Source organism: Bufo bufo, chromosome 3 (genome assembly GCF_905171765.1).
Source record: "Bufo bufo chromosome 3, aBufBuf1.1, whole genome shotgun sequence".
In the NCBI taxonomy this organism is placed as follows: Eukaryota; Metazoa; Chordata; class Amphibia; order Anura; family Bufonidae; genus Bufo; species Bufo bufo.
The window spans coordinates 511656994-511684668 of NC_053391.1; the positions used below are offsets into that span (position 1 = coordinate 511656994).

General features: G+C 47.1%; 1 protein-coding gene across 1 annotated transcript in view; it reads right to left on the reverse strand.

Annotated features, from left to right (window-relative positions):
* Positions 1-27675, reverse strand: part of UCHL3 (ubiquitin C-terminal hydrolase L3) — a 76900-nt gene that overhangs the window by 48667 nt on the left and 558 nt on the right. Inside the window, exon 3 of the mRNA XM_040425344.1 lies at positions 6123-6251. Coding sequence (XP_040281278.1) covers positions 6123-6251 — 129 coding nt within the window. The remainder of the gene's footprint in view (positions 1-6122; positions 6252-27675) is intronic.

A 27675-nucleotide genomic window follows, 5' to 3' on the forward strand; every position in this document is an offset into this window, starting at 1 on the left:
CAGGCCAGTACATCAGGAGACGTGGAGGAGGCCGTAGGAGGGCAACAACCCAGCAGCAGGACCGCTACCTCCGCCTTTGTGCAAGGAGGAACAGGAGGAGCACTGCCAGAGCCCTGCAAAATGACCTCCAACAGGCCACAAATGTGCATGTGTCTGCTCAAACGGTCAGAAACAGACTCCATGAGGGTGATATGAGGGCCCAACGTCCACAGGTGGGGGTTGTGCTTACAGCCCAACACCGTGCAGGACGTTTGCCATTTGCCAGAGAACACCAAGATTGGCAAATTCGCCACTGGCGCCCTGTGCTCTTCACAGATGAAAGCAGGTTCACACTGAGCACATGTGACAGACGTGACAGAGTCTGAAGACGCCGTAGAGAACGTTCTGCTGCCTGCAACATCCTCCAGCATGACCGGTTTGGCATTGGGTCAGTAATGGTGTGGGGTGGCATTTCTTTGGAGGGCCGCACAGCTCTCCATGTGCTCGCCAGAGGTAGCCTGACTGCCATTAGGTACCGAGATGAGATCCTCAGACCCCTTGTGAGACCATATGCTGGTGCGGTTGGCCCTGGGTTCCTCCTAATGCAAGACAATGCTAGATCTCATGTGACTGGAGTGTGTCAGCAGTTCCTGCAAGACGAAGGCATTGATGCTATGGACTGGCCCGCCCATTCCCCAGACCTGAATCCAATTGAGCACATCTGGGACATCATGTCTCGCTCTATCCACCAATGTCACGTTGCACCACAGACTGTCCAGGAGTTGGCAGATGCTTTAGTCCAGGTCTGGGAGGAGATCCCTCAGGAGACCGTCCGCCACCTCATCAGGAGCATGCACAGGCGTTGTAGGGAGGTCATACAGGCACGTGGAGACCACACACACTACTGAGCCTCATTTTGACTTGTTTTAAGGACATTACATCAAAGTTGGATCAGCCTGTAGTGTGTTTTTCCACTTTAATTTTGAGTGTGACTCCAAATCCAGACCTCCATGGGTTGAAAATTTTGATTTCCATTTTTTTATTTTTGTGTGATTTTGTTGTCAGCACATTCAACTATGTAAAGAACAAAGTATTTCAGAAGAATATTTAATTAATTCAGATCTAGGATGTGTTATTTTTGTGTTCCCTTTATTTTTTTGAGCAGTGTATATATATATATATATATATATATATATATATATATATATATATATATTTTACTCCAATATATATCTCATACCAATATATCATGCATGGAACCATAACATCAACTACTATATAAACACTAAACACCCTCAGAGGAGTATGGCGTTTATGATATAGTACATGGACATCTACATTTGAGATTATGATATTTGAAATAATGGTGTACTTACCAGCTGTTGTCCCCCCTTTTCCTCTTCCCTTTACCCTCACCTCCCCCTTGCTTTCCTTTTAAATTGAAGGATAGATCTTATTCTGCATGCCCATCAGACAATGTTATGTTATTATTATTAGGGATCGACCGATATTGATTTTTTAGGGCCGATACCGATACCGATAATTTGTGAACTTTCAGGCCGATAGCCGATAATTTATACCGATATTCTGGGAATTTTCATTTTTGAGAAAAAAAAAAATTCCTACACAAATCTGCTGAAAATTAATATGTTTATTGTTAATGTGTATTTTTTTTTGTTTATTGTTAATGTGTATTTTTTTTTTATAAATCTTTTTCATTTATACTTAATATTTTTGTGTTTTTTTTTTACTAACTTTTAACCCCCTTAGGGACTAGAACCCTTGTCCTATTCACCCTGATAGATCTCTATCAGGGTGAATAGGATCTCACACTGTCCCTGCTGCTCTGTGCTCTGTGCACACAGCAGCATGGAGCTGAACATGGCAGCCAGGGCTTCAATAGCGTCCTGGCTGCCATGGCAACCGATCGGAGCCCCAGGCTTACACAGCTGGGGCTCCGATCGGAGGAGCAGGGGAGAGGGGATCCTGTGGCCACTGCCACCAATGATTAATACTGGGGGGGGGGGGGGGGGGGCGCACTGCGCCACCAATGTTTTTACTATTGGCCGGGATGGGGGTGGGGGTCGCACTGCGCCACCAATGATTAATACTGGGGGGCTTGGGGGGGGGCGCACTGCGCCACCAATGAAGATAAGTCTATCGATCATTCATATACAGGAGGCGGGAGCTGGCTGCAGAATCACATAGCCGGCTCCCGACCTCTATCAGCGGTAGCTGCGATCCGCGGCACCTGAGGAGTTAACTACCGCGGACCGCAGCTATTGCTCATAGAGGTCGGGAGCCGGCTATGTGATTCTGCAGCCAGCTCCCGCCTCCTGTATATATGAATGAATGAAAGGCTTATCTTCATTGGTGGCGCAGCGGCCACAGCCCCGCCCCTCCTCTTATGTTCTATCCCCTCATTGGCGGCAGCGGCAGCAGCAGCACAGGGGGAGGAGACACGGCTTCCTTCTACGTGCTGCGGAGGGAACACAGAGCGCTGAGAGCAGCGCGTTCTGTGTTCCCCATACGTTATCGGTATATCGGCAAAATAGATGCCGATACCGATAACGTTCAAAATCCTCAATATCGGCCGATAATATCGGCCAAACCGATAATCGGTCGATCCCTAATTATTATTGTGGTGTTTAGATCATGGGACATGACATTCATATTCGCGACTACGTATTTTGATGGAATGGTGTACCAATTAATTGTGACTTGTGCCTCTCCTTGCTTCTTCTTCAGTTTGGAATAATAGTCTTGATTTTGTATGACTATTATAATATGTACATTATATATTATTAATTTGTCACTTGATTGTGTTGGTCATTTTGCACTTGCACTTTAGCACCTTCTGCACTGTTTTTTGTTTTCTGCACAATTTTATTTGTTCACGTCACTTTCACTCATTCATATATGCAATAGTATTACTTTCATCCTATTTTATTGTGTTATGGAATCATGTATTACGCTATTTATATTTATCAAGTCTAATACTCCTTTTTTTAATTATATATATGTACACCATTGTTGATGATTTTTGTAAAGGATTTTTAATACGGGGTATGTGTTTTAGATGAATAATGTATTGGGCGATGTGTCCCCTATTGGTATGTGTTTTAATATGATGGAATCTCACGTGATTGTAATAGATGGGGTGGGGGGGCGGTTTGACAGCTATAAGGGGTAAACTATATTGTATATTTACCCAGTACCGATCATGTGACTGCTGTGTGATGCTGCGTCCCGGGCGCTTGGCCGCATCAGGTGATGCATCACGTGGTGCGGCCTTCCGTGTGACGGGGCCGCGGCATCGCAAAATCACACATGTGCCGGTCACATAGTAGGAGGCACGGGCAATCGAGACAGCTTATTGGCTGTTGGTTACTTATGAGGAGTATATAGAAGGGGTTAGATGATAGGTGGGTTGTGAACTGTGAAAAAGCGCGACTGCGAAACGGACGTAGGGCCGTTCCCTCCAACCTGGGTATGTATTATTTATTTATATTATAGCTCTCGGTCTATACTTGGTTGACTTGGCAGTTCCCATTGTGGGCTTACTGCTGACGTCTTCAGGGACATGCTGTTTGAGGATGCCGGTTGGCATGGGCCTGTGTTTAACATACACTACCGTGACTGCTGAGCCTTATTATTGATGCATATCTGTCCCTGTGGTTGGAGGAATCTTTTCTTCATATTCTTGCACTCTCTTTAGTACATGTTTTTATCATTTATGTTAGATGTATATGTCCATATGTTGGATTATCGATAAAGTTTTTGCTTACGATTGTGTGTGGTGTTTAGTGTTTATATAGGAGTTAACGCATATATATTGCTGAGAAACGCAGAGTAGCATGTTGTCTCCCTTCTTAGCCCAGCAGCCATCTTTTTCTTCCTGGGTTCCAAAGAAGGCTGAACGAACCGATTTCTGCGGGACTGGTCAACTATATTACATGTAAAGAGATGTGCTGACTCACCGGACACACAATGCCATGGGAAAGAAGGATCAGGCATGCTGAATTACAACATGCTTGATCCTCAAGGAGAATAAAGGACTGATAGACAGTAAACACACATGCATGCTCAGCCAAAGCAAGCATGTACAGTGGATATAAAAAGTCTACACACCATGTCAAAAGGTCAGGTTTCTGTGCGGTAAAATATGAGACAAAGATAAATCATTTCAGAACTTTTTCCACCTTTAATGAGACCTATAAACTGTACCACTCAATTGAAAAACAAACTGGAATCTTTTAGGTGGAGGGAAGAAAACAAAAAAAAACTAAAATAATGTGGTTGCATAAGTGTGCACACCCTCTTATAACTGGGGATGTAGCTGTGTTCAGAATTAAGCAATCACAATAGGAGTCAGCATACACCTGCCATCATTTAAAGTGCTTCTGATTAACCCCAAATAAAGTTCAGCTGCTCTAGTTGGTCTTTCCTGAAATTTTCTTAGTCGCATCCCACAGCAAAAGCCATGGTCCACAGAGAGCTTCCAAAGCATCAGAGGGATCTCATTGTTAAAAGGTATCAGTCAGGAGAAGGGGACAAGAGAATGTCCAAGGCATTAGATATACCATGGAACACAGTGAAGACAGTCATCATCAAGTGGAGAAAATATGGCACAACAGTGACATTACCAAGAACTGGACGTCCCTCCAGAATTGATGAAAAGACGAGAAGAAAACTGGTCTGGGAGGCTACCAAGAGGCCTACAGCAACATTAAAGGAGCTGCAGGAATATCTGGCAAGTACTGGCTGTGTGGTACATGTGACAACAATCTCCCGTATTCTTCATATGTCTGGGCTATGGGGTAGAGTGGCAAGACGAAAGACTTTTCTTAAGAAGAAAAACATCCAAGCCAGGCTACATTTTGCAAAAACACATCTAAAGTCTCCCATGTGGGTAAAGGTGTTATGGTCTGAAGAAATTAAGGTTGAACTTTGTGGCCATGATTCCAAAAGATATGTTTGGCGCGAAAACAACACTGCACATCACCAAAAGAACACCATACCCACAGTGAAGCATGGTGGTGGCTGCATCATGCTTTGGGGCTGTTTTTCTTCAGCTGGAACTGGGGCCTTAGTTAAGCTAGAGGGAATTATGAACAGTTCCAAATACCAGTCAATATTGGCACAAAACCTTCAGGCTTCTGCTAGAAAGCTGAACATGAAGAGGAACTTCATCTTTCAGCATGACAATGACCCAAAGCATACATCCAAATCAACAAAGGAATGGCTTCACCAGAAGAAGATTAAAGTCTTGGAATGTTCCAGCCAGAGCCCAGACCTGAATCCGATTGAAAATCTGTGAGGTGATCTGAAGAGGGCTGTGCACAGGAGATGCCCTCGCAATCTGACAGATTTGGAGTGTTTTTGCAAAGAAGAGTGGGCAAATCTTGTCAAGTCAAAATGTGCCATGCTGATAGACTCATACCCAAAAAGACTGAGTGCTGTAATAAAATCAAAAGGTGCTTCAACAAAGTATTAGTTTAGGGTGTGCACATTTATGCAACCATATTATTTAATTTTTATATTTTTTCTTCCCTCTACCTAAAAGATTTCAGTTTGTTTTTTAATTAAGTTGTACAGTTTATAGGTCACATTAAAAGGTGGAAAAAGTTCTGAAATGATTTATCTTTGTCTCATATTTTTACATCACAGAAACCTAACAATTTAACAGGGGTGTGTAGACTTTTTATATCCACTGTATGTGTATTGGTTCGTGGGGAGTGGGAGAAATAGCTGCCGTTCGAATGTACGCTTGGCAAACAGCTATTGCAGGTGAATGACAGACTGCAGTAATACTCACCTCACCGATCCCATGGCAGTCCTGTCCCAGCAGGTCTTGCCATGCAGAAACTGACCACTTGGCCACTCACTGGTTGCAGCAGTAACCCATAACTGGGTAGTAGTGGTAGATATGTTTGCTAGCAAGGGACATAAATGTATGGTTCCACACTGTACAGTGAAATTGTTCTAGTAGTTTTATATCCACCCATTATGTTCTAGGATATTTCTGTGGAGCACGGTACACATATGAGGATACAACAGAGGGACAGAATAAAGGTGCCATGTTCCTCCAGCTCCCATACAGTATAGCTGATGAGCATTTCTGTGATAGAAGAGAAACTTACCTTTTCTGTTATGGGGAAGAGAAGTAGAAGACCACAGACAGGGCGAGGCACCAAACTGAGGAGCTCAGGGTCAAGTCCATAGACATCTACAAACTGCCAGCTACTGCCGACTCCCAACTGCTTAAGAAACTGCAAAAACATCAAGAGACAGTAACATAAAAAGTCCAACAACACAGCTTTTTCTGCCTAATAGGAGATCAAAATGTATGCCAGTTATGCAACATGCAAATAAACAAAGAACGGAGCCCATAATACCGTATGTAAAAATATGATTTAAATATATTATATATAGTATGCCGTTAAAAAGTGAAGGAGAGTGACAGAGAAAGTGCCATCCTGGCGCTGCACACGTATCAAAAAGAAATCTAATAATGAATAACAGACGTATTCAGATGTAATATAGTTAACAACTATTAGAAAATAGTACATATAAAGAAAATATAAGGCGAGTCTCAATCAGAATGGCTGCACGGCTAAAGGATAAGGGATTACATGCATGTGCTATAGTGTCCAAACTGGAGGTAATCCACAGTAATAACCAGGTGTCGAAAAAACACCTACGGTATAACCAATGCCAATAAAGCCAAGAGACGGGGACTCACCTGATAATGATAGTGTGCTGTACCAACCAGGATGGCGCTACCCCGACGCATATTTCGGCGTGCCTTCGCCGAAACGCGCGTCGGGGTAGCGCCATCCTGGTTGGTACAGCACACTATCATTATCAGGCAAGTCCCCGTCTCTTGGCTTTATTGGCATTGGTTATAGGTGTTTTTTCGACACCTGGTTATTACTGTGGATTACCTCCAGTTTGGACACTATAGCACATGAATGTAATCCCTTATCCTTTAGCCGTGCAGCCATTCTGATTGAGACTCACCTTATATTTTCCATATTTTCTTTATATGTACTATTTTCTAATAGTTGTTAACTATATTACATCTGGATACGTCTGTTATTCATTATTAGATTTCTTTTTGATACGTGTGCAGCGCCAGGATGGCACTTTCTCTGTCACTCTCCTTCACTTTTTAACGGCATATTATATATAATATATTTTAATCATGTTATAATAAAAATCATATTTTTACATACGGTATTATGAGCTCTGTTCTTTGTTTATTTGCTCGTTTCACTCTGGAGCTGGTACAGAGTTATTTGCATAGGTGACCTTTGGTTTTGTTGGGTGGACATTGTTTCCACTCCTACAATTTGGCCATCTCTGGTCTTTTTTTCTAATCAGTTATGCAACATGAAGACTAAATTGGTTTGGATTTCTAATACCCTAAATACACACAAAAAAAATCTAGCATGTTACTTGTGAAGACATATGACTGCAGTAGTTTTGCGCCTATTTGACTGCTAGAGAAAGGTTACAATCTGCAAATGAACAGCACCACACTGTGGTCATTCTATGTACTGACACCCTAAACCACCTTTCCCTGCTTTACATTTCGGAATGAGGAACACCTTGCATTGATTTGGAACATCATTTTTTCCTCTTTTGTCTGCAGCAGCACTTTAACTATAAGGGCTCATTCAGACGGCCATATGCTGTCAGCAAAAATGCGGATCCGTTTTTTTGGCGGATTAGATACTGTCCCATTCACTTCTATGGGGCCTTTTCTTCCATTGCACAGCTCATCAAAACAAGTAAAACATGTCCTATACTTGTCAGTGAAAATCAGGACATGGCCCCATTGAAGTCTATTGGTCAGCAAAAAAACTGAATGCAATCCGTTTTTTGCGGACATGCTGAACTATCCGCAAAAAAAACGGATCCGCATTTTTGCGAACAGCATACGGCTGTCTGAATGAGCCCTAAGGCACAGGATGAGTGTTGTTTGCACTATAACCTGTGAGTTCAACCACATTTTTTAGAGCACCGCATTAAACTGATTTGAAAAAGGTTTTCCGAGAGTTTCATACTGATGACCCATCCGCTGGATAAGTCATCAGTATTTGATTGGTGGGGTCCGACACCCGAGGCCCCCGCCGATTAGCTGCTTGAGAAGGCACCAGTGCTCCTCTGAGCTCGGTGGCCTTCTTGCAGCTCAGGCATGTCCACAAATGAAATGAGGGAAAGCTGGGAGGGTTGACTCTACCCCAGTATTGGGGTTGGAGCCATCCATCGTCTGGAGATCCCTCAGGAATGAATGTGACTGTAAGATGAGGTGACTCCAAGATCTGGGAAGTGATCCACCAGCGCATGGGGTCTGTTAATCTGTCTAGTAGTGGATGGTGGACAGCCTGGTGGACAGCCTTATATACGCCCTGTATTATCCTTCTGAGTATATGGATTGGAATGATTTCCTGGAGGTGATTATAAATGGAATGCCAAATTGGTGAACTGTACCCTGTCCGCATGGGCCGCCTGGTGTTTGTATTGTCCTCCCCGCTTATATGATTTAGAAAAGGATTTACTTTCGTGGACATTGAGAAATCAGGAGATAACGCGACTTTGATACACTTAGCGTCCAGTATCTAGGCAACCAGGAGGTCAGGTGATCGGTGAAACACATGTGAGACGCGGCATCATAGTGACACAGGGTCACATGACTAGGTCAGGTGACCAGAAGTTGGCCCGTGTGATTGCGAGATGACGGAACCCTGGAAATGAGAACTGAGAAGTGTCCACTTTAGGGCAGATGTGCGTAACCAGTAGAGAGGTGATGTCAGAACGCATGCGCAGTTGAGATTGTAGGACGTCCGATATTAAATGTTTTGCTGTAAGAAAGATGATAATGAGAATCCTTGGAGATGTTCCCGCAGCATGTGACATGGTATATAAATGCTATGAATAATCCTATGAATGTGCTAACTTTCTATTGGGAATAGATCCTAGGAAGGAGGAGGTTAATGTAGGGGAATGTGTGACCAATGAGAGATATTGTGCAAGTATTTCAATGTTCACTGTGGCGGTATTATGTTGTAAGCTTGATAAAGACCGATAGGTCGACACTTTGCTATTTTCGGTGCAAATAAACTTTAGAAGATAAAGAATCATTGGAGTACTGTGGCTCTATACTATTATCTATCTTCTTGCAGCTCACCAAGCACAGCGCCGTGTATTGTACAGCGGATGTGCTTTGGATTGAAGCTCAGCCCCATTCACTTCTATGGGGCCGAGCTGCTCCTAGGTCATGTGGCCTATAAGTTTGTCGTCACTGGCCTAGGGAAAGCTGAGAGAAGGCGGCGGCGCTCACAGGAGCATTGGTCAGCGGGTGTCCCAGCTGTTGGATCCCCTCCAATCAGGTACTGATGACCTATCCAGAGGATAGTAGACAAAAGTGTTTGTAGAGCAGCACCCACGGGTATAAATGGCCACATCGGTAATGCAACAGCCGAGCCACGAACGCAGATCCTCAGCAGTCGACCGTATAGTAAATGAAAAGAGGTGGCCGTCCAATAAAGGATTCACTGGAGATGCTGCCGCTACCGCTCTTCATTTACTATCCAGAGGATAGGTCCTCAGTATTTAAAGGGCTTGTCCGGGCTTTTACTATTGATGACCTATCCTCAAGATAGGTCATCAATATCAGATCGGCAGGGCTCTGAAACCCAGCACCCCAGCCGATCAACTGCGTGCCATCTCCTCATACAGCTGATCGGCGGAGGTGCCGATCCTGAGGATAGGTCATCAATAGTAAAATCCCGGACAACCCCTTTTAGTCTCTGAAAACCCCTTTAATACTACAATGGTCTATAATGTGTACAGGGACTTACTACACCCATCATACTAACTCATATCTGTAGAAATCTCTGACAAAGGGGCACAAAGTGAAGAACCAAGCACTGCTGTTCTATCCATTCATTCAGCCTGTTACAGGCAGACTGATAAAAAACAAAAACTGAGATTCCCTTTGGAATTATTATCCAGACACCAAAATCCTTTAAGATTTCCGTACTCTAGCCTACAATATACATAGGCCTAAATGGTTAAAAAATATAAATAAATACTCGGCAGAGCCTACGTAGCAGACCGCTTTCCTGTACAGTAGAAAGTAGTGTGCTGAGGTACGCTGGCCCAGGGGATGGGAGCGCTTTAGGGGTCTATGGACTGTTCAGGGAATCTCTATGCTGAATATTTACTCACACACACTAATAGGGTACATTCAGGCCCCCATTCACAGGCTCGTATCTACTTGACATGCCATTGCGGCTTTTTGTCGGAGTCATAAAACAGCATTCGGCCAGTTCTGTGTCCTGTAGGTAGGGCTTCACGTATAGATACAGATCGTTCTTTATACACTATATACATGATGAAGTCAGCTCTCATTATCCACCGAGTACAGAGACCTGAATCCTGAGCGAGACAACGTATATCAGCACCACAAAAGTAAACTGTCTGATAAATGCCAAGCTGTCAAATGCGGGGAGTATCAAAAATACCCGCTGGTAACATCACTGTGGCTGACGGCTAGTGTGTGGGCGATGATGTGCACAAGTGAACAGTCCTATTCTAGAGCACACCATGTCTTGCTGCTGAAAAACAGACTTTTCCATTTTAGATTGTGTCATTAGTTTCCTTATGTACTACCGGGAAATAAAAAAAAATACTTTTCAGTGCTGACTGCAGCCTGCATCTGCTGAACCCAGTTATTGGCTGCAGCAAATGACCATGACCATGCCCAGGACGAAGTAAACAAGCCACGGACCAGAAGATGGACAGGGATAGGGGATAACTTGTAATAACCAGCATACCCTTTAAAGGGGTTATCCAAAGTTGTAACATAGTGGTGGTGAACCGTTTAGAGGCCGAGTGCAAAAACCGCAACCCAAAACCCACTTATATCGCAAAGTTCCAATACGGCAATTTAACTAAGGAAAAGTCTAAGGCATATTGGTACGCCTTAGACATTTTCCAGGGCGTGGGTGCCTACAGAGAGGGCTCCGAGCACCTGTGCCATAATTCGCCACCACTGGTCTAACACATTCCGCCCCAATGCGGAGGCCCCTCATATAGATTATACTTACCCCGCTCCTCCTGATCCCCGCACAGCCGCCACTGCATCTCCACGTCGTGCGGATCAAAACATCCAGCGACAAGGGGAGCAGCCAATAGCAGGCCGCGAGGGAGGCGAACCTCCCTAGCGCCACCTGCACGGCCTGCTATTGGCTGCTTACCCGTATCTGGATGTTTTGATCCACGCAAGAGGGAGATGCAGCGGCGGCTGTGCGGGGATCAGGAGCGACATGGCTGCCAGGGAGCAAGGTAAGTATAATCTATGAGGGGCATGTTTTATACATTGGATAAACCCTCTAAGGCTAAAATTAGTTACGGTAAGTCACTAAGGGGTTAAAATGCACTTCAGTAACCAGAGTTGTGAGACAACTATATTCACTTCAAACAAATGTAAGAACTACAATAAAGAAGTAACATTTTTGGGAGGGTTTTTCCAATTTTAATATGACTTTTGGGGAGGTTAATGTGACAGACCTGAGAAAGACCAGCTATAAACTGCTAATGCTGCTTGTTCAGTGATCGCACATCCAAGGTGGTGCCCCCTTTATAACGGTAACCGTCATACAGATGCTGGATATCCTTCTGCAGTATGTCTTTCAACTTGGGCCCATAGTTCAGCCAAGGTGGTTGTTGGCTGCTCTGCATGAGAGATCCTTCGCCCCATCCAGTCCCAGACACTCTTGATGGGGCAGAGATCTGGTGATTGAGCTTGACAGAGGAGCTGCTGGTAGAACACAACATCCTGGACATACCAAAGGCTGGTCAACGTTCACTCCATGAATACCAGACAGGAGTGGCCATGGTATCTCACACCATGACACCTGGTGTTGGTCCTGTATCCATCCGCACTATGCATTATGGTAGTAGTCGCTCTCCAGCCCTCCTGTGAACTCTGATGCTGTCATCAATGGCAAACAACAGTGTTTAGTAAGTAAAGCAGGTTCGGCCTTGGTACTAATGATGGCCACATCAGAGTTCACAGGAGGGCAAGAGGGCCATTAGGCATAGTGCAAGGACACAGGACCAACAACAGGATACCACTAGCTACCATGGCCGTTACCAAAGGCTGGTCAATGTTCACTCCATGAATACCAGAAGGTATGTCCAAGACATCATGGATCCAGTCCCACTGCTTTTACTCAGTTTTGGAGACATGGTGTTCCTACAAGATAACACCCACCCATATACTGCCCGCACTACACAACGAGCTTATCAGTGTATCCAGCAGCTCCTCTGGCCAGCTCAATCATCAGATATCTCCCCCAACGAGAGTGTCTGGGACTGGATGGGGCAAAGGATCTCTCATGCACAGCAGCAAACTGCCACCTTGGGTGAACTATAGGTCCAGGTTGAAAGAGCTTGGAATGACACACATGCCGGGGTGGTAACCTGTATCACAGCAAAGAGAGATGCCACCCAATATTAATGTGACCCTGCCTCAACATATACCCTGCTGCAGAACCCAAAATAAAGGGTGCACCCCCTTGGACCAAGCACCACTAGCAGGTTATACTTCATCTCAGCTCCATCACATTAAGTTTTCCAGATGTGTTTTTTTTGTTTTTCAGTTTCCGGTAGTGTAATAGGAAGGATATAGCAAAGAGACACTAAGCCAAGAAATGGAAGGGGAGGAAACCAACATCTGAGGTGAATTTATCATACATTCCCTCTGCCACCACTTGCATTCCCCATGTGATAATTCTGGAGCATCTTTTCTTACAACTCTGTGTTGTACCGTTCCTTTATTATTTCTGCTAGAAGTTATGAATAAATTGCTAGCAGTTTGTATTGAAGCCCAGTTGGGTGGTGTCCCTGCACAGTCTGACACTGGCAGCACTGACTGGATAGTTCCAGACTGTGCAGGAACACACCCTCATTGGTAACAACCATCTGGACCTTCACTGCAGACTACTAGCAATTCATTCATAACTTCTAGCAAGAATAATACAGGAATGGCACATTGTATAGATGCTCCAGTATTGTTATTACAAGAGGGATACAAGTAGTTGTTAAAACTAACATTTCAGGAGAAGCGGCAGGTCCTCTTTACAGGATGAAAGCATGGAGTCTGTACTATTCTCTCCCCGCTTTCTAGTACAGAATCCGCAACAACAAAAACAAGTTACCAATATTTGAGTAAGACTTGTCCACATCATGTCCCTTCTCCACTCAGTGCCAGCCACTGCATCACTCCCATGAGTGCCAACCACAGTTGTCCCCAAGTACTGTCATTCCATCGCCAAACATCAGCCACAAACTGTATAGCGGCTGTACTTGATATTGCCTAGGCCACGTGATCGATGAACGTGTGGTCACTGGCCTAGGAAAAGCTGAAAGAAGGCCGCGGTGCTACTGCAAGCATCGGTGTCTTCCTAAACAGCTGATCGGCGGGGGTCCCGGGTGTCAAACTCCCACTAATCAGATGCTGATGACCTATCCAGAGGAAAATTCAGAAAACCCCTTTAAAGGGTTTCTGTCACCAGAATTAACCCTATTAAACTAGCTGACATTAGCGACTGCGCCTAATACTGAAGGGCGCGAGATTTTCCCAGCGCACAGGGCCGGCAGTTGGAGGTGAAGGCTGCCTGGCCCTGTCAATCTAGTGTAGCAGGGCGTGGCCAAAGGTGGGAGAACAGAGCCTCTTGGAGCAGGGGCAATGCCCCCCTCCGCACCTAGAGGCTAATTAGCATATGATAAAAAGTATACTTCTGGAGTAACAGGGGCATAGATAAAAGTAGGAATAGGCTAGTTAGGTTCAGCTGACGTTAGCACATCGCTAATGTCAGCTAGTTTAATAGGGTTAATTCTGGTGACAGAAACCCTTTAATAAATGACATTTTGCCTGGACGACTTTATACTAAGACTCTCGTTTGTAAAGCCAGTCTTAGTAGATCTGCCTTAATGCCTCCTAGTGTAAGCATCAATGCATCGCCTTTACAAGCTAGTTTAACCCCTGCCAGTGTACAGTAAGTCACAGCCTCCCCGTTATTCGGTGTGCCTTTCTTACATGGTATATAACACACAGTTTTAGCAAATAGACTGATGAGAAGCCCCAGCCTAAATTTGGAACTGGGGCTTCTCATCAATCTCTTTGCGAAAACCATGCGTTATATACCATGTAAGAAAGGAGGACTGATTAACAGGGTAAAAATGCATGGCGCTGTCTGAAAGTGAATACGGCCACATTGCACAGGTTGCCAGGACATGACAGTTGCAAGAAATTCAACCTTGTTGGATGTCCTGCGAATGTTGGGTTGAAGTAACTTGTGGACTGCAGAGTCTTCGTTTTTGCATAGGCTTCAATGGGAAATAACCTAATGACTTTTACTATGTCCTGACAATGATCACAAGAGGTAGTGAATTAATATATTAAACATGCTTATCGGCCTTTTGGAAGTAATTGGATTTTTGTACTTACCGTAAAATCCGTTTCTCGTTCAATGCATTGGGGGACACAGTACCATGGGTATATGCCCAGCTACCACTAGGAGGCACTAGACATCAAAAAGGTTGTCTCCACCCAGGTGGACTATACCCTCTCCACAGCACTAGGTTATTCAGTTTGTACCAAAAGCAGTAGGAGAGAGAAACAAAAAGGTGAAGAACCAACATGTCCTAGACCGGGAGATAATATGGGAACAATAGCCCGGTGATAGGGAGAGAAGTAAAAACAGAGGGTGGGATCTGTGTCCCCCAATGCATTTAACGAGAAACAGATTTTACGGCAAGTACAAAAATCCAATTTTCTCCTTAATGGCATTGGGGGACGCAGTACCATGGGACGTCCCAAAGCAGTACTCGAGGGCGGGATAGAAATCTCATGCAAAAAGAAGGGTGCACAGGTGCAGAAAAACCACGTGAACAAACAGGACCAGGAGAAACTCTAGCCAACTCCACCCAAGGTGGGAAAAATAAAGCGCTAGAAGATAAGGAACAGGGCTAGACGTCCTGCACGAGAACCAACAGTGGACCAAGAGTGCACTAGAGAGCCCGAGGAAGGATCTAGAAGAACCAAGGCTCCCCCTGAGGAAACAGGAGAGAAGCACAGCAACATCTGTTGGTAACGACCTAGCGCTCTGCATATGGAAGGACGTAAGTTGACGCACTGGAGGCTAAACGCTTGAGAGAAATCATAACAAGACTCACAAGGGAAGGGAGCGAGCCTCCTTTCACAGCAAGGAACGGGGGGAAAAGAAACACCTATGAGAAGGAGGGAACCCCTTCCTGCTAGAGAAAAAACTGTCAACCCCCGGGAGAGGGGGGTCCTAGGGAATGGTCAGGAGAAGGGAATGTAAAGACCTGCTTCCCCTATAGAGGAAGCGAGGAACAAGCCACTGAAAGACATAATATCGCTGTGAAATGTAATACCAAAGATATCCCTGGCCAACTAAAGTCCCAGGGAAAAAAAGAACCAGTCGCAGGACTTGGAAAGACAAGCTGAGACCACTGGACTGAGAGATATTGGAGTAGAAGAGGACTCCAAACAGCCTAAGGAGAAAAAGATCTCCAAAAGAGGAAAGACTCCGTCCCAAAAGTGACCAATACAATGTAAACTGCAAACCATAGCACTAAAACAATTGGGAATGGAAAGAGATGTTACAGTCTCAAGAGGGCAACAAGCCTATGAGGACCCAGGAGGGAAAAGGACCAAACCGGGCCCAAAGAAGCAGCTGTCATACTGAACCTGTGCTGTCAGAATGTCATGGGAAGCTTCCCCAGAAGGGAGCGGCCAGCTAGATGGTCTATGAATGAGTGGAATCAGAGACTCTGAGCAGGATTACCCAGTCAGGGGCCCAAGAAAGGTCCGGAGAACTGGACCACCTAAGGACAACAATAGCCAGAAAAATCTAGTAAAAAACATCGGCCGAGGGTGACCAACCATTCCAAGTGTAGTGACTAGCAAACTGTGTAACACTGTCCCAGAAAGGGCAAGTACGGCAGCCTGGATTTGGTAAAAGAATCGCCAAACATCCATATGTCAGAAAGGATGCAGAAGTCAGCAGGGGAAGCCGGGGGAGTCTACAATGACCTGTAGAAAATCAGCTACCGGCAGAGCGCAATGAAACCCCCAGGGAAGGAACTGACAGGTGCAGACAATGGCCAGGCCCAAGGGAACGGCCCTTTTGTCATGCAGCACAACAGAGAACATGAAGGTAGTACCAAGAACACCCGGACCAAGGAAGAACTACGGGACCATGTCCGATACCAGAGCAGCAGCAGATAAGTCCACCCACAGGTAGGTGTGTGGCACTCACTAGTCCTGTCACAGACATATCGGAGAGGACGTCCAGCGAAGGCATTTGTCCTTGACCACCCAGAGAGATTCTGTATGGTGGAGAACATCCAGTGATGACCCAAAACTGCAGTAGCAGCTGGTACTCCCAACGCTGCGTACTCCTGCAGGATAGAACATCCTGTGGTGATCCCTGTACTCTGCCAGGACTGTGCCATGTAACTCTGTGAATAGAAAACAAAGAAGCAGTAATAACAATGCGAGTACTCCATCATGAAATGGGGTAACGTGGCTGTGCAGTATGCAGTAGTACTTTACAGGGTAGACAAAGAACAATCCGAGCAGGAGAGCAGTTGTCTGGTGTATAACAGGACTGGGAAGTCTTGTTAAAAAGTGCGTCAGGCAATGAGGAAAATTCATTCCTAGTACAGAGACAAAGAGATGACTAGAGGGCCTGGTACAGCACCTGGCAGTATACTGAAACTAACAAAGCAACTCTACTCTGCCCAGGAAGGGGGGAGACATATGGATACCAGGTATGCCATGTATGCTAGAAACAGAAAAGAGTGATGAATACAGCATCAGGAGATGGAAACATCACTCCACGTGAATGGGGGGGGCCACATGATTGGCCATCACAGAACAGAACCAGTAGCCGTATGAGCCGAAGATTGTACCAATAGGGCATAGCTCCTGGAGATACTGCAAATACTCCGCCTATAATAGGAGTAATGTGGCTGCATGGCGCCCATTATAATGAGTGTGGAACATAGCTACAGCATTGGGAATGCTACAGTATATGGAGGCCGTACAGGTACTCTACCAATAGGGGAGAATACGGCTGTGTAGTGCAGACTTAAAACCAGACAGACAAAGGAAGCACCCACCCAGGGCCCTTGGACAGGCCAGGAGAAAACGCGGCCTAGTCCCGGCAAAAGCTGGGGACTAAAGTAGCTGGAAGGGCCAGGGAGGGAGCCCGGGAAACAGGGGGGTAGAAGGCACCCAGAACGCTGGCTAAGGTAAACCACCCCCAGGCCACAGAGGGAACTAACCTGGGGACCCCAAAGCCTTGGGGCAGGACAGGGACTGGGGAAGATACTCACTGTCAGACGTCTTCGGGCGCCGCAGGGTCACCCCATCGGCAGACTCAACACGGGGACCGTGGGAATGCCGGCATGCCACTGCGGATGCAGTAATGGGGGACTGGGTGACCGGCAAGGTACCTGAGTACGCGCCCGCAGGGGGGCAACTAAAGTGGAAATCCACGATGGAGCCCCATCCTGCAGCAGGCCGAGACCTGCAGAAGAGAGAAAAAAAAAAAGAATAAAAATAAAACAATAAAAAAGCAGCAAGACCTGCGGAAAAAGAGCAGGTCATGTCTGCCTCCTACAGACACTAGACTTAGACTGAATAACCTAGTGCTGTGGAGAGGGTATAGTAGCCCACCTGTGCGGAGCCAACCTTTTTGATGTCTAGTGCCTCCTAGTGGTAGCTGGGCATATACCCATGGTACTGTGTCCCCCAATGCCATTAATGAGAAACAGGGTATAAATTATGGGATGAAAAGTCATGGATCCTAATAAATGCTCCTGACCTGGTCCTGCTCACAGCTCAGATCCTATCAGTGGAGGTGGAATATATTACCTGTAGTGCAGGCTGTTTAGCTCAGAGGATGGCAGCTGTACCAATACAGAAAACAGTCAGCTGTGAGAAGAGGTAGGTCAGGGTAGATTTTCATCTTCTAGGCTTAAAGGGGTTATACAAGACCAAAAAAAAACTGTCCCATGTCCTACCCCGGCAAGCTCCACCGATACAGCAGTCACTACATATTTTACTGCATGAATTTCAGGGGCGGACTGGCCAAAGACCCTACAGGTAAATCTCCCGCTGGGCCGATGCCCTGGGGGCTGCCCAAGTTCTCCTCATGGCCGCCAGCCGGGTGCATGAGGATCTGGTAGTCTCAGGGTTCATTAATGCTGGAACTCATGTGCTCTCCTGAATTTATCTGTACTGCCATCCTCAGGATGGTGATACAGTTTCATACTGTGGCAGTATTTTGTTCTACCCTGTGGCATTTTGTTCCGCACTACGGTATTGCTGACCATGCCTATTTCTGTCGGCCCACGTACAACATGGGCCACTGTTAGGTTATTTTTTTTTCCAGGGCCACTTTAACATCCAGGTCCGCCCCTGATAAGTTTTGATGTTGTGGCAAATAGTAGAAATGCAATACTCAGCCACAGGCACGCAAAACTGGATTTTTATATTCACCGTAAAATCCTTTTCTCGTAGGATGCATTGGGGGACACAGTGCCATGGGTATATGCCACTTGGAGGCTGACACTAGAAGTAAAAAGTGTTGGCTCCTCCTATCTGGACTATACCCACTCCAGATGCAGGAGCAAACCAGTAGGTAGAAAAGCAGTAGGAGCCAAGATAAAACTGTAAGCCAACAAGTCCTAAACCAGAGAGGACCAACAGAAAAAACTTAGCCACAAAGGGTGGGATCTGTGTCCCCCAATGCATCCTACAAGAAAAGGATTTTACGGTGAGTACAAAAATCCAGTTCTCTTGAATGCATTGGGGGACACAGCACCATGGGACGTCCTAAAGCAGTCCACAAGGGAGGGCAGAAAAACAGCCATGCAACGCAACTAACTCACCGCTGCTTGCAGAACCCTGCGACCTAAACTGGCATCAGCAGAAGCCAAGGAGTGGATGTGATAAAATTTGGAAAACATATGGACAGAGGCCCAGGTGGCGGCCTTGCAGACCTGGGAAGCTGAGGCCTGATGTCTAACCGCCCAAGAAGCCCCCGACCGCCCTAGTGGAATGAGCGGTCAACCGAAAGGGAGGAACACGACCCTTCGCAACATAGGCCTCCTTAACTGCCGACCTAATCCAACGGGATATAGTGGCCTTGGAAGCTTGCAGGGCCCTTGCGAGGATCCTCAGGGACCACAAAGAGGGGGTCCGACCGTCGGAAGATAGAGGCGAAGAGCCTTAACAACATCAAAACGGTGAAGAGAACGCACCCTAGGATGAGAGGGGTTAGGACAAAAGGACGGAAGAACAATCTCCTCATTAATGTGGAATGAGGACACCACCTTAGGGAGGAAGGAAGGGACCGGACGCAGAACCACCTTATCCTGATGAAACACCAAGAAAGGGGATCTGCAAGAGAGCGCAGCAAGTTCAGAAACTCTGCGAATAGAAGTAATCACCATAAGAAAGGCGACCTTAAATGAGACAAAAGGAAAGAGAAATATCCTGTAAAGGCTCAAAAGGAGAGGCCTGAAGAGCATCCAGGACAATGTTCAAGTCCCACGGTTCCACAGGAGGAAGAAAAGGCGGAAAGCGGTAAGCGACCCCCTGCAGAAAGGTTCTCACTTGGCGGTGAGAAGCCAGAAGCCAGGGGTTTCTGGAAAAGAACAGATAGGGCCGAAATCTGACCCTTGAGATAGGCCAGCCGAAGGCCCTTGTCAAAGCCCGCCTGAAGGAAAGACAAGACTCTGGGAATAGAAAGGTAGAGAGGGTGAAACTGAGCAGCGTCACACCAGGTAAAATAAGTCTTCCAGGTACGATGATAAATTCTGGAAGACTGGGGCATGCGTGGAGCATAGTCTGAATAACAGACTCTGAGAGACCACGGAACCTCAGCCTCAACAGCCACGCCGTTAAATGCAGCTGATGTAAACTCGGGTGGAGTAGCGGACCTTGGGAAAGGAGGTCGGGACATAGAGGGAGACGCCACGGCGTGTCTGCGAGTAGGAACAGAAGATCCGCGTACCATGGACGGCGAGGCCAGTCTGGGGCCACCAGAATCGCCGGAACCCGGGTCGACTTCAGGCGCTTGAGAACCCTGGGAAGGAGCGGAATGGGAGGAAAGAGGTACAAGAGACTGAACTGGGACCAAGGAAGGACCAGAGCATCTGAGGCCAGCGCCTGAGGGTCCCGGGACCTCGCAAAGTAATACGGTACCTTGTGGTTGAGACGGGAGGCGAAAAGGTCTATGTCCGGCGTGCCCCAACGTTGACACAGACGAAGAAACACCTTTTGGTGAAGAGACTACTCGCCCGGGTCGGGGCTTTGGCGACTGAGTGAGTCTGCTGCCCAATTGTCGACCCCCGGAATGTGGACTGCAGAGAGGACCGGAACAAAGGACTCCACCCACCGAAGTATGCGTGATGCCTCTTCCATGACCCTCACACTTCTGGTGCCCCCCTGATGATTCAGGTACGCCACCGCAGTGGAGTTGGATTCGGACCGGAAGACCGGAGAGAAGGTGTGTCCAATGAGAGAGAGCCAGAAAGATCGCCCTGAGCTCCAGAATATTGATGTGCAGGGAGGATTCCGCTGCTGACCACAGGCCCTGAGCAGAGAGGGACCCGAAGACGGCTCCCCACCCCGTCAGGCTGGCGTCCGTGGAGATCACCCGCCAACGAGGGGGAAGAAAGGACTTGCCCAGAGATAGTGTGCGAGGTAGAAGCCACCAGCACAACTCCTTTTGGACAAGAAGGGGAAGACGAACCAGACGGTCGAGGCCCAGCTGGATAGGATCGCCAGCTGAAGAGGTCTGGAATGGAATTGCGCAAATGGGAGGCAACCATCCGGCCCAAAAGCCGCATGCACGTCCGAAGAGGTAGAGGGGACGGCTTGCGAAGGCGAACCCACTGCATCTCAGAGAGCCACCACTTTGTCCTGGTGAAGGAACACTCGACAAAGGCGAGTGTCTAAGGTCATGCCCAGGAAATCCATTCTCTGGCGGGGAACCAGGGAGGACTTAGGATAGTTGACCAACCACCTGAACTGAGACAGGACAGACAGGGTGATACGGAGGCTGGCCAGGTTGTCCTCCAGAGATGGAGCCTTCACCAACAGGCCGTCCAGGTAGGGAATCACTGCCACAACCCCCCCCCCCCCCGAGTGCAGAGCGATAAGAGGGGCCAGGACCTTCGTGAAGACCCTTGGGGCGGACGCTAAGCCGAAGGGCAGAGCCACAAACTGGAAATGCAGAGAACCCACCGTGATGGGCCACGGCAATGGGAATATCGAGGTATGCATCCTATATGTCGATGGACGACAAAAATTCGCCCTCCTCCAGGGAGGCAATCACCGACCTTAGCGACTCCATGCGGAAGTGCCAGGTCCGAACAAGGCGGTTGAGCGCCTTCAGATCCAGAATAAGGCGGAGGGAGCCGTCCTTCTTGGGTACCGTAAAAAGATTTGAATAAAATCCCTGGAAGCGTTCCGAATCTGGGACTGGAACTATCACAACGAGGGATTGAAGGGAATGAATGGCCCGTAAAAAATCTGCCGCCTTTACGGGAGACTTGGGGGGACGCGACATGAAAACCGACCAGAAGGAAGAGTGAAAAACTCTATCCTGTAACCAGAGGAAACGATCTCCAAGACCCATGCGTCGTCCACGCTTGCACGCCACGACTCCTGGAAGTCGAGCAAGCGGCCCCCCACATGAAGTAAAGCGCAGCCATGCAAAATAGGTTTTTGCAGACTGGGGCTTTGAAGGCTTGGGGCGAGAATGCCAGGCAGGCCTGGCCTTGAAGGAAGGCCCCCCGACTTCTTGTCCGAGCGGGTGGAAGTCCCGAAAGGAGCGAAAATTTTTGGAACTTGAAGTCGCCAAGGGAGGGCGATGTCGGTTCTGGGGGAGGAGGGAGCTTTTTCCTCCCGTGGCCTCTGAAATAAGCTCCACCAGACGTTTCCCAAACAGTTTTTCACCCTGAAAAGGGAGAGAGAGATCAACGCCTTTTTGGAAGCCACATCTGCCGCCCATGAACGGAGCCAGACCGTACGGCGGATGGCCACAGAGTTAGCAGCCGCCCTGGTAGACCGGCGAGCCGATTCCAGGTCGACATCACATACAGTCATGTGAAAAAATTAGGACACCCTTTGAAAGCATGTGGTTTTTTGTAACATTTTTAATAAATGGTTATTTCATCTCCGTTTCAACAATACAGAGAGATTAAAGTAATCCAACTAAACAAAGAAAACTGAAGAAAAGTCTTTTCAAGATCTTCTGTAAATGTCATTCTACAAAAATGCCTATTCTAACTGAGGAAAAAGATAGGACACCCTCACATGTATTCCCTCTTAAATTGGCTCAGATCTCACACAGGTATATCACACCAGGTGCACATAATTAGTAGATCGTTACTCTGCATGTTGAATGAGGCTTGCCCTATTTAAACCTCAGACATTTAGTTTGGTGTGCTCCTGACTGTTGAAGTGAGAGTGAGCACCATGGTGAGAGCAAAAGAGCTGTCAGAGGACTTCAGAAAAAAGATTGTAGCAGCCTATGAGTCTGGGAAGGGATTTAAAAAGATCTCAAAAGATTTTGAAATCAGCCATTCCACTGTCCGGAAGATAGTCTACAAGTGGAGGGCTTTCAAAACAACTGCCAACATGCCCAGGACTGGTCGCCCCAGCAAGTTCACCCCAAGAGCAGACCGCAAGATGCAAAAAGAGGTCTCCAAAAACCCTAAAGTGTCATCTCGAGAACTACAGCAGGCTCTGGCTACTGTTGATGTAGAAGTACATGCCTCTACAATCAGAAAGAGACTGTACAAGTTTAACTTGCATGGGAGGTGTGCAAGGAGGAAACCTTTGCTTTCCAAGAGAAACATCGAGGCCAGACTGACATTTGCCAGAGATAAAGTTGACAAAGACCAGGACTTCTGGAATAATGTTCTTTGGACAGATGAGTCCAAAATTGAATTATTTGGACACAACAGCAGAGGACATGTTTGGCGTAAACCAAACACAGCATTCCAAGAAAAGAACCTCATACCAACTGTGAAGCATGGAGGTGGAAGTGTCATGGTTTGGGGCTGCTTTGCTGCAGCAGGACCTGGTCAGCTCACCATCATAGAATCCACGATGAATTCTACTGTGTATCAGAAGGTGCTTGAAGAACATGTGAGACCATCAGTTAGAAAATTAAAGCAGAAGCGGAACTGGACCATGCAACATGACAATGACCCAAAACATACTAGTAAATCAACCAAAGATTGGCTGAAAAAGAAGAAATGGAGAGTCCTGGAATGGCCAAGTCAAAGTCCAGATTTGAATCCCATTGAGATGCTGTGGGGTGACTTGAAAAGGGCTGTACGTGCAAGAAACCCCTCAAACATCTCACAGCTGAAAAAGTTCTGCATTGAGGAGTGGGGTAAAATTTCCTCAGACCGATGTCGAAGACTGGTAGATGGCTACAAGAACCGTCTCACTGCAGTTATTTCAGCCAAAGGAGGTAACACTCGCTATTAGGGGCAAGGGTGTCCTATCTTTTTCCTCAGTTAGAATAGGCATTTTTGTAGAATGACATTTACAGAAGATCTTGAAAAGACTTTTCTTCAGTTTTCTTTGTTTAGTCGGATTACTTTAATCTCTCTGTATTGTTGAAACGGAGATGAAATAACCATTTATTAAAAATGTTACAAAAAACCACATGCTTTCAAAGGGTGTCCTAATTTTTTCACATGACTGTAGGTACCGGGTAGCCTGGAGAAGCTGAGAGGCAAGATTGAAAACCTCACCTGGAGCAGAATCCGGCAGCAAACGGATGAGCTGCTTGTCCCAGACCACGGCGACCCAGGAGGCGGCAAAAACAGGCTAAACAGCGGAGCCTGCCGCTAGAAAAAACGGTCTTAGCCAAGGAATCAATCTTCTTGTCAGTGGGATGCAACAAGGAAGCCGCATCAGCCAAGGGAACAGGCCACCTGAGGTGGGACTGACCAGAGGTTCACGGATTCTGCACTGAAAGGAAACAGAGCGTCCGAACCCTTAGAGATCTGCAGGCGCTTATTAGGCTGACGCCACTCCTTGGCCAGGAGTGCGTCGAGGTCCGGGTGGTTAGGAAAAACCAACACGGAACGCTTGGAATGGCCGAAGGACACAGGATCCTGAGAAGAGGAGGGAGTACCCTCCTGCACATGCAGAGTGTTTCTAACCGCCTTAATGAGGTCCTGCATGGCCGCAGATAAAGTAGAACTCTGCTCTGATACAGAAGTGGAGTCAGAGGTGTCCCCAGGAGCGGCAGAAGACGAGACTTCGCCTGCCTCAGACTTGTCCAGGGAATGACCAGAGGACGCTGTGGATGAGCGGGACATAGTCCCTGTAAGGGGCAGAGACTGCCACAATTTGAGCAGGCAAGCGGGGGGCAGGACGTCAGTAGGGGGCATGGGAGCAACGCACTGCGCTCAGAGCGAGTTAGGTTGCGGGGAAGGAAAAGCCTTACTGCACTTAGAGCAAGCATAAAAAATAGCCACCCCAATAGGCACCCGGGCTTTAGGGTCCGTACTAGCAGAGGACATGATGGCAAAAAAGAAAAGAAATGTTTAGCCAGAGAGGCTATCCTACCAGGCCCCAGGTGCTGTGCCCCACGATGCGCAGAAGCAGCGAAGGGAGAACAGGAACACTCTGAATGGCGGTCAGGCCCTTAGCTGCAAGATGGATCCTCTTCTCCTTCTCAGCAGCAGAAGAAACTGCCCCTCCAGAGGAAAAGACCGCGCCTAGCCGTGATAGGAGGAGTGAGGAGGAGGAGTCGGGCCGAAGCCCGGGAAGAAATGAGATGAGGACCCCAGCGAGGAAGTGGCACCCAGGAGACCACAAAGAAAAAGGGGGACCGAACGGGAGGCAGGATTGAAGGCCCATATGTCCAGCACATGCGTCCCTAAGCCCCATGAACAGACACCCTGGCCAAGGTAGAAGGGATCAGTGGTCGAGAGGGGGGAGAGGGGAAGCTTGCCTCCCCTCTGACATCTTCAGGCGCAGCAGGGTCACCCCATCAGCAGACTCAACACGGGGCCCGTTGGAATGCTGGCAAGCCACTGCGGCGGCAGTAATGGGGACTGGGTGACCAGCGGTACTGAAGTACACGCCCGTAGAGGGTGCAACTAAAGTGGCAGCCCACGATGGAGCACCCCCTGCAGCAGGAGAAAAAACCTGCATAAAGAGGAAAAGAAAGAAAAAATAAAAACAAAATAGCAGCAAGACCTGCAGGAAAAGGTCGTGTCTGCCTCCTATACACACTAGAAAAAAACTGGTTTGCTCCTGCATCTGATAGGAGGAGCCAACACTGCACCAGATAGGAGGAGCCAACACTTTTTACTTCTAGTGTCAGCCTCCTAGTGGCAGCTGGGCATAGACCCATGGTGCTGTGTTCCCCAATGTTCCCCAAATGCATTCAAGAGAAAAGACAGCTGCCGATTGGTTTTGGACTGTTTGGCCAATCAAATCTTGCACTGGGTGCATGCGCAGAACTGTGTATTGCCAGTGCATGCGCTCTCCATGCATACAGAGGTGCAACAAAGCGGGGAGCGCATCATGTGAACCAAGTGGCTATAAGGCCAATGCTGTACAGTCGGAACTACAAGTACAATACAAAGTTACTCTTTGCGGGATATTATGTCAAATAAAGACAAGTTTTAGGTCTTGTATAACCCTCTTTGAACTTCTTTCATTAATCGACAGATATAGATCTTGCGCATGGTGTAGAAATAAAACATATAGGGGGAGATTTAGGAGGACTGGTGTAGTGTCTTAATTTGCCCTGCGCTGGAGTGAGATGCCCCATATTTATTAGGAGGCATGCCCCTAAATAACTGTGTCGCCTCTCCTGCTGTCCGTGCGCCAGGAGCTGGAGTAGATTTCAGGTGTAAAGTGAGTCTCTGGTGCATGTATTGTTAAATCCGTTGTGCCCAGGAGAGGGCATCGGAAAAAGCTAAAAATTAAAAGGAACCCATCAGGAGCTTCATGATTACCCTGGTTACAAATGGCTGCTGCATTTTTGAGAAAACATAGCTTAGGTACATCCCGGTTTTACCCCATGGTTAATATAATGCCCATAACATACCAGACTGATGTTACACCGTGACATCCGTCACTATAGGGCTCCATTATATAAAACTCATCTTAAAATTTATGTTTTCTGCTGGACTGTGCAGGATTGAAATGTGCAGTGTACTATGCTTTTGCTACCCCCCCCCCCCCCCCCAACAAATTTGTTAAATGTACAACAAAAACTTAATGTGAACAGACCCTAAAAACCGAGCTGGTACCAGGAAGAAGAGTCACGAGGGCAGCTCCCCAGCTCGTGTGACAGGTCTCTCCATATTTGTGTGTAAGAAGGTGGTCATGGATACTCTACAGGGACCTGCCCCATATATCTTCTCCTCATTCCTGGCTCCTTTTTTAGGCACTGCAGCGTTTCAGGGTAAACCATAGCCGTTTGTAACTGTGGAACCTGTCGTGACAAGTCCCCTGTGTTTGTGACTTTTTAAACAGCTGCAACTACATTTTCTTGCAGATGGCATTTTCACGTCATCCTCGCCAAAAAGAAGGTATGCCGAGAGTGGGGAAGGAGAGGACCCTCGCTGGCATGAAGACAAATCTACCACAGCTAGGAGACTGCCAAAGATTTCATTCTGACTCACAGCCTGCTGGAGAATGCGCCAAATCTATGACTAGACATAAATTAGGGGCATCCTCTGGCTGTACAGGGGAAATCAAGACCGGTAAAGAAAACACCGGTCTCGATAAATAGCCCCCCTCTCTGTCTACATGTTTACCCTGTATAAGGGCCCTTTACAAGGGCAGAGAATCCGAAAGATAATCGCAAATAAGCGTTCATAGGAGCACTTGTTAGCGATTATCCGGCAGTGTAAATGTTCCGCCGATTACCCAATGAACAAGCCTCTGATCTTTTGTGTACACACAAACGTTGTTTACCAGCAGCAGATCATGCTGTGCAAACACCGTCTGATGCCGGCAGACAACTAGTCCTTATGGGGATGAGAGATGGAATTAGCCAGCAGTACTCCCTATACTGTGGAGGAGATTGCTGACAATCTGCTGCTCTGGCGTCCCATGTAAAGGGACCTTTAGGGCTCATGCACATGAACGTATTTTTTGTCGGTGTCCGTTCCGTATTTTTTTGCAGCCCATATGCAGAACCATTAATTTCAATGGGGCAGCATAAAAAAATGGAAATGACTGTGTGCATTCCCTATCCGTATGTCAGCAAGTCCACTCCGCAAAAAAAATAGAACATGGCCTATCCGTGTCCGTTTTGCGGACAAGGACAGGCATTGTTACAATGGATCTGCAAAAATACGGCTGTAACATGGATCCGTGTTTTGCGGACCACAAGCTACATACAATTGTGTGCATGAGCCCTTACTCATAGTAAATCAGAGTGCCTACGGGGTCCAGAATTGGGAACCATAGGGTAGGAAACTCAGGTTAGTGTGGAGTACTAGGCAAGAGACCACCTGGGCTGACTTTTAGTTCCACCATATATTACGTATAGTAGCCACCACCATATATTACGTATAGTG